We start from the raw sequence: 8,354 nt of genomic DNA on the forward strand, positions 1-8,354 counted from the left end.
ACGTGTGGTCAACCAGCCTTAATCCATCATTAGTCATGTTACCGAGTCCATCCCTCCCTCCACACTGAGCTAAGCAGATGAATGAAGGTGTCCATGCATTGTTACAAGCTGGATAAGAGTCATCGCTTTAATCCAGCATGAGTTTAGGCTGATTGCATGTACAGTTACATCCAGTACAGCTCAGGCAAGTCAATCCAATAGGCCAGTTCTAAATCACAGACTACAAGATGGGCATGATGAAAAAATCCGAAAAATTATGAAAGTTGGATTGAAAAGGCAATGCAAACAAAGGCAACACACTAGTGGCATGGTTTCATGTTATTCATTTAATTTTTTCCTATTCAGCAGCATTTTAGTGTTGCAAAGAGTTAAGATATAAAAAATAGTTATTTTTATTTTATGTTAGAAGAAACTTTTCAGTTTAAGCCCAGCACTTGAATGTTATAATTCGGGTGTATAACTGTCAGTAAACGTTTTTTTTTTTTGGGGGGGGGGGGGAAACAAGAAATGTATGAGAGAATCGTGACATACAATTCTTGGGGTGGGAAAATCCACGTTTTTGCGAGAATCGTGCAGCGCCAGCACACAGTGGCAGAAAAGTACACTAGCGATCTAGTTATATAGATATGAGTCATCTTCTCACTCCTGTCTCTGCACCCACGGGTCTCAGGGGGTAGCAGAGCACAGAGTTCCACCAATTAGGGAGCTGCATGCCACCACAGCCTCCTCTAACAGTCAGTGAGAGGGTACATGGCACTGTTGGATGATGGGCACATACAGTGACTGTGCCAAATATTTGTGAAATACTAGTGGTTAAATAGAAATGACTAGAACATATATTGGTATTATGAGCAAAAGAAATGAAAGACTTGATTTCTTGCCTTATTTCTCTTCTGTCCTTCTTTGCAGGATCAAACACGCCAACATTGTGTCCCTGGAAGAGATATTTGAAAGTAAATCACACCTCTACCTTGTCATGCAACTGTGAGTATTCACATGTGTGGGTTTGTGTGAGTCCTCTTTTGTGTCGCGTGTTATTCAAAATCCTCACTTGTGCTACCTCCCACACACACACACACACACACACACACACACACGCACACGGGCACACACACACACACACCCTGACACCTGCATCCTGTCATACTCCCACCCACCTCAACTAGAGACGAGAGAAAAGACAGATCTGGATCATGAGCGCTATTAACTGAGAAGCTCTAGAAAAAATATTAATCATTAATGCATAAATCATAGTGAATGGGGAATCAGAGGAATACATAAAAGAGGCAGAGAGGGAGGATGTTAATTTATCAAGTGGAAGGAATACTGGGACATTCTTTTGGAGGGCTTTCTTTTCCTTTGCCTTAGTTATTGCGTTCCCTGTCTATACATTTGTACTTGCTGTCAATAGTTTTTGCCTTTTCTAGCCATTGTTGGGGTTGCACAATTATTTCATGTAACCCTCCATAGATGGGTCTAGGCCTGCTTTATTTTTCAAGTTTCTAATTCATTGTAACTTTGGCCAAACAACATCAAATCATTATTGCAGGTCAAGTGGATTTTCCTTATGGCCGCCCACATAGAACCAGGTTCTGTCTGATTAGGGGACAACCTGGTGGAGGGAATGTTGTCACTGTTAAATTGAAGAGTATGGCTTAAAACCTGCTCTGTTCTTTTGTGATGTGGTGCTATATAAATAACATTGACTTGACTTGACTTTACAAATCAAGAACAGATTCCCAAAGTTCTTTCCTTTTTTGGAAACTTTGATTCCCTCCTTCATTCTCGTTTTCTCTTTTTTTTCCATCTTTCCCTCACGCCTTTCTGACACCCTGAGATGTGTGTGTGTGTGTGTGTGTGTGTGTTAATGCTGGAGGCTTTTGGACAGAGGGAAGTCTCCATCTAGTGGCCTCTAAGTCTAACATCATGCAAATTGCAGACATTGTTACACCATGGGGTTGCTCTACTAAGATCCTAAATAAAGAGTGCTTAATTGTGTGAGCATTAGAAAAAATTGCACGTTTGTGGGCGTTTTTGAGTGTGAACAACTAAGAGTAACTGCATAAATGACAAGGGGTGCAGACATGTTAGAGGCAGTAGATTTTAAATGAGGGTTTTTGCTGGATCCCTATGTACCGAAATGTAATGCCATGGATTTAGAGGTGTTATTGGAAGAGGAAAACACACGCATTGTTGAGCTACAAAAAAAAAATCTACTAGTAGAAATGTGAATATGGCAAGATGTAAGAAGAATAACAAAATAAAAACATACATACAAATATAATCAGACATATAACTGTTGTACGTTACAGCAGTTGTCCACGACTCTGGCAACTTGTTTTGTCGTTCACAAATATTTTCAAAATAATATGTTGTTGACCATGTTGTACCTTTCATTTCATTTCATTTCATTTTTTATTTTATTTCAGACATATCAAAAACAATACAAAAAACTAAATGAAAAGCACAAAAATACAACAAACAAAATTTATGTTTAAAAGACTTCACAAAAAGAAAAAAAAGAAAACAAATTGTCTATTGATGTGACATGCCCGAAAAGGAGCAGGAAGAAGTATACACTTATTTAATCCTACCCCTTTTCCATAGTAAAAAAATAAAAATAAAAATATATAAAAAAATAAATATAAAAATATTTATTATATTCGCTTCATGTAATCCATATAATCTCTATACAATTTGCGATCTATACTTACATACAACTTAATATACTATGATTTCAAGACTTCAGACTTGTATCTCACACTTTCTCAGATGTATTCATAACAATGAGTGAATCTCTCCCTCTTTATCCAGGGTGTCTGGTGGGGAACTCTTTGATCGTATCATAGAGAAGGGCTTCTACACAGAGAAAGACGCCAGTAAGCTCATTCAGCAGATTCTGGATGCCGTCAAATACCTCCATGACATGGGTATTGTGCACCGGGACCTCAAGGTCAGTGTGTGTGTGTGTGTGTGTGTGTGTGTGTGTGTGTGTGTGTGTGTGTGTGTGTGTGTGTGTGTGTGTGTGTGTGTGTGTGTGTGTGTGTGATTGTACGAAACTGTTTCATACAATCAGTGAAACTCTTTTAAAAAAGTATGCCTGGACTCAGTGTGGCTTTGCTAATAATTAACAAATATTCTGTATTCTGTACATATTCTGTGTTATCCCTTCTGTTAAATTTTTTGTCTTTTTTTTTTAGAGATTAGCAGTGTATGCATTTGTGTGTTAAGGAAAAAAAAACTTTTCATGATTTGTCCGATGGAACTTTAATAACATTTCTGTGTTTTTGGTTCTTCCCAGCCAGAGAATCTGCTGTACTACAGCATGGATGAAGACTCCAAGATCATGATCAGTGACTTTGGACTGTCTAAAATCGAAGGCTCTGGCAGCGTGATGTCAACAGCGTGTGGAACACCTGGATATGTTGGTAAAGAAGATGCCAAATGCGGTCTTACATTAGAAAATCCTATTCTACTTTTACATTACTAAACACCATCTACAGCAAATCAGAGACCCGCGTCAATATTCAATCCTTGTGAATCATTCAGTAGAAAAAAAACATACACGCTAGTTTGCAGTACTTGCAATATAATAGTCTCTATCTATGCATACTAATATATCTATCTGTACACTGATTTTTACACAATGCCAAATACATGTTTAACAATTGTATTATTACAAGATAATAGTGCTCATTGTGTCTCAAACATTGCTAAACATCTGTATACCTGTGTTCCCTTGTTTTGTTCGTTCAGCCCCTGAAGTGTTGGCACAGAAACCCTACAGTAAGGCAGTGGACTGCTGGTCTATCGGCGTCATAGCCTATATTTTGTGAGTGCCCGTTTTAAGACGTGAACCCAACGCCGGTATGAATACGTGCTGAATGCCTTTTGAACTAGGTCGCAACCATGACACCTGTGCTCTCTCCTGCATGTCCTCAGGTTGTGTGGTTATCCCCCGTTCTATGACGAGAATGATGCCAAACTCTTTGAACAGATCATGAAGGCTGAGTACGAGTTTGATTCTCCTTACTGGGACGATATCTCAGACTCAGGTACGGTTACATGTCAAGCTATGTCTTATTTAAAGCTATTCTTTACCTTTTTAAAATGAACTTTTTGAAATGTTTATTTTTCATTATAGCTAAAGACTTCATAGTCCACCTGATGGAGAAAGACTACAACACACGTTATACCTGTGATCAGGCTCTGCAGCACCCCTGGTACTACTCCTTCACTCCTCCACCAACACACACACAGTCACATTGCAAAGAAGATGTATGTTTTGTCTGATGCCTATTTCAGTGATTCACTTGTTTTAACCAACCCTTGTGTTTCTTCACCCCTCTATTGTCAGGATTGCTGGGGATACTGCTCTGGACAAGAACATCCACGAGTCTGTCAGTGCTCAGATCAAGAAGAATTTTGCCAAGAGCAAGTGGAGGGTAAGTCGGACCTGCAGTTCATATCGAATGCGCATTGATGCTCTTACAAAGAGGATGTATGGCTGTCGGGACCCCATGTTGGTCTAAGGAAAGAGGGGAGGAGGGGAGTCATTAACCTTCTGAGCAACACAGCAAACATTTACACGTTACAATCTATTACACTTTCACAGTTACACATGTTTTATTTCCCTTTGAATATACATGGACATAATACAGTTCAATAAAAACTCTGTTCTTGGTTTGGTCTGGTCTGAATGACTTTAAAGTACAGTCTTTTTCAATTCGCTACTTTTATTTCAAGAACAGATCTTGTTTGAACCATTAGAAATGTTTCAGATGTTGTGTGTTAGGTCCATGAATCCATGGGGTCACAAGATGATTCCCACTGAGGGAAATTAGACTCAACAAAATAGCCTTACACTTAGAAAAAGCATTTCTTTAATATTTGCTCCTCTCTAGCCAAATTCAATTGAACCCTCCTGGGCCTCTAAAACTTTAAAAATTACTCTTTAAATGTACTGCTCGAAATTCACAGGCGAGACGCAAGCACAGATTGTATCAATCTCAAATTGTGAGAAACCCACTGCTAGGGGGCGCCCTTAGCTCAGTTGGTAGGGCGTTCCCCCCCGTGGGCCTCGGCCAGCAACGGACCGGGGTTCGATTCCAGCCCGCGGTCGTTCTCTGCGTGTCACTCCCCTCTTTGCCCCATTTCAACTCTGTCTCCACACTGTCAATAAAGCATAAAAATGCCAAAAAAATATCTTAAAAAAAAAAAAAAAAACACTGCTAAGGCTGCTGTCCAGTTCCCAGTTAACCTTCCGTTTCAGACGATTTCACATTGTTGTACCATGCATTTCTGTCTTTTTCTTTGTAGCAAGCATTCAATGCCACAGCAGTTGTTCGTCACATGAGGCGTCTCCAGCTGGGCACCAGTCATGAGGGACCAAACCCCACCCTCCCACCTCATCTGCTAGTGCCAGGGGAAGATGCAGGTAAAGTGATTTGTTTACCTCACATACAGTTATGACGAATGTTAGTACAGCCAGTAAATAAAGAAATATTTATCCACAGAAAATATGCAAATAGTGTGTACGATTCCAACTTCCTTAAAGGTGCACTATGTAAAATGTGGTGTGTCAGAGAGGTGAAAATTGCACAAGGTAAATGCTCATAACTGAATAAGTTCCCTGGACTACTGTTTGTAGTTAGAAAGCTACCTGAAACGTTACTGTTTCACTGTAGTTGCAGCAGGGTCCACAGTTTTGTTAACAAACATATTCTAGTCTTACTTTTGGTTACAGGTTCCTCAAAAAAAAATTGTCTGGATTTATGAAGATAAAATTATTCTATACTAAGAATGACTTTAAGAGTAAATATGTTTTGTAGAATAACTGCAGGGTCTGCAAATGTAAACAAATCCTCCTCCCGTGAAACTGCATTGTGCACCTATAATAGCAAACGGCTACAGTACTGATAGCGTGTCCTGTTTCTTTCTCAGAGGCCTGCTGTGAAGGAGGTTGCTCCCAGACTGTGGAGGGCGGAGCTGACCCCCTGTCTAACTGCACCTACCACTGCCACCCGACCAGCAGGGTGTGATCCCCGCCACCGCTCCACCTACCTGTCTAATCAAAAAACCCAGTGACTTTCCAATTTTATCCCCCTCGGTTGAACCGGAGGCACCATCTCCCCCCCTTATGTGGTTAGGAATACAGCGTCATTCCAACCTCTCGCCTGCAGGGGGAGCAAGCCCGTTCAGCCTGAGAAGGAAGACATGGAAGAGGGATGAGACGAGGGAGACTTGTTGATAACTTATAATTCACCAGAGCAGTTCACTTTTACTGACTGGGGCTGGTGGGTTTTGGGGATGAGTTGAAATTTTAAGAGGAGACAAAGGGATGAAGGAAAAGATAACCTCCTTTACCAGCATGTCAGGGGGGGGATTGTTATTGCCGAAAGCAGGGCAGAGCTTGTTGGACACTGTTTTTACTCATGACTTTATGATTTAACCTGTCTCTTTGTTTTGTTTTATTGTTTTAAATATTTTTTGTGTTGTCTTTTCAACCTCCTACTGTTAGACTTTGGAGCGTAAAATCTAGAAACAGAATCTGCATGATCAGGAGAGAGTCCCCCCCCCCATGCATGTTTTTGTTCTCTTAAAAAATATACCCTGTTGCAGCACTGCAGCGTCACAGCACAATGCAAATGATGGATTGTTGTGTGCAAAGTTTGTTCAGGTGGAAAGGCAGAGAGCATTTTCATATGGTGCAGCATTTGAAATGGGATTGAGTCAAATCTTGTCATTTCCCCGGGTCTGCATTCTATGTCTTAAAGTCGTGCTTTTAGACAATCAGTAACAGAATAGTTTATGCAATGAAAAGTCTAAATGTAGCCTTTCTTGTGGCGGTATAGTGTTTCCATGCAGTGGTTAGGCTTCTTGAGAGGAAAAGGCTTCCACCCTTCTCTTCTTCTTTTTTTTTTTGAACCCCAAACCTCGGTAACCACTTGAGCACAGGGATATATCTTTGTCTAAGGTGCCTTTAGGATATGCGGTATGATGGGTTTATTTTCGGGTATAGCTTCTGAAATGTGTAATTATTTCCTGCAGCACACTTTAGTTGTAACTTCATATTTTGTATGTAGCACATTTTCAAATGAAGTTTTTTGGCTTTTTGTGTCAAAGTTTAGTACTGTAATCTCAGAAGGTATGCGCCTGTGCACTTACTGTACACCGCATTTATGGTAATGTGTATTTGGATTTTATCTTAAGGAAAACTGTCAAGGAAATGGGCAAGGAAACATTGTTAGAGGCTTTCTGGCTTCACCCAGGAGACTCTTATAAGTAAATAAAGAACTTCATTCATGTATTTTATTACAAATCCTACAGAATTACAGCTAAAAAAAAAATTATTTTTAAACATCTAGAAAATATTGATCCAAGCCATCCTCAAGACTATAGGCTGATTTACAGTATTAAGTTGTGTGAAAGCAAAAAAAGCAACAAAACAACTTGATATGCATCCGTCACCATGTACTGTAATCATGCCGTCATTTCAGTCCTTCTCTTCTTACATTCTTGTCCAGGCACGTGTCCTCAACATGACGCCTGTTTTGAAGAAATTAAAGAATGTGAATATGCATCAGATTGTCTCACTTCATCTTTACTGTCCATCCATCAGTGCTTTTTTTATGTTTGTTTTTTGCATGATGAGCACAAGCTTTATATTTATTTTTCATTCATCTGATTCTTTTTAAGATACATGCATTGATGAACACATAGCAGTGTTTGCCCTTTTACTGAGTTTTACAAAATAAATCTTTGTTCATTTTTCAGAAGGGAAAGGTGTCGAAAAAACCAAATGTAGAGGACCATAATGCTAGTTTTCCCCTGATCCATACAATTTAGCTTGAAACCTCTCTCTCTGATACAATGTAGACATTTGATACCAGCTTATTATGTTTGCATGATGCAGCTTGACATTTGTGAATCTTAGATCAACAATAAATAGTATACTACTTGTAACAATGTGACAGTTGCCACGAGGTGAGTGCTGATGACGGGAGAGATTTTGGTCTTTAACAAGTTCAAAATTCACTCCAAAGGTTTTGTCATGTAGATGAGTAGGGAGCAGCTCGAGCGTAACGTATTAACGGGTTAAAGCAAGTTCTATGTGCTGCTTCGAAAAAGTATTGTATTTGGGTGGTAATGTACCTGGTGACTCTAAACAGTAAAGCGTATAGTTAAAAGATCCTCAGTGTGAATTGTTTGTGCCTCATGAATTATTGTGACAGCGGAAGACCCAGACAAGCACGGGGAAAGCTGGCGTGTGGAGGCAGTCGTCGACTAAATTCTTATTAAAGTTGGCAGACTGACAGTAGGCCTATCACAACTCATCTTCTGACAACGATAAC

At 39.8% G+C, this 8,354-nt stretch overlaps 1 protein-coding gene across 1 annotated transcript in view; it reads left to right on the forward strand.

Moving 5' to 3' along the window:
* Positions 1–7,604, forward strand: part of camk1b (calcium/calmodulin-dependent protein kinase Ib) — a 30,401-nt gene extending 22,797 nt beyond the window's left edge. Inside the window, exons 4-12 of the mRNA XM_080026286.1 lie at positions 910–984; positions 2,815–2,953; positions 3,302–3,428; positions 3,757–3,832; positions 3,943–4,055; positions 4,145–4,223; positions 4,358–4,445; positions 5,320–5,437; positions 5,944–7,604. Coding sequence (XP_079882412.1) covers positions 910–984; positions 2,815–2,953; positions 3,302–3,428; positions 3,757–3,832; positions 3,943–4,055; positions 4,145–4,223; positions 4,358–4,445; positions 5,320–5,437; positions 5,944–6,041 — 913 coding nt within the window. The 3' untranslated portion in view covers positions 6,042–7,604. The remainder of the gene's footprint in view (positions 1–909; positions 985–2,814; positions 2,954–3,301; positions 3,429–3,756; positions 3,833–3,942; positions 4,056–4,144; positions 4,224–4,357; positions 4,446–5,319; positions 5,438–5,943) is intronic.
* The last annotated feature ends 750 nt before the right edge of the window (positions 7,605–8,354 follow it).

Source organism: Ammodytes marinus, assembly GCF_949987685.1.
Source record: "Ammodytes marinus genome assembly, chromosome: 4".
Lineage (NCBI taxonomy): Eukaryota > Metazoa > Chordata > Actinopteri > Uranoscopiformes > Ammodytidae > Ammodytes > Ammodytes marinus.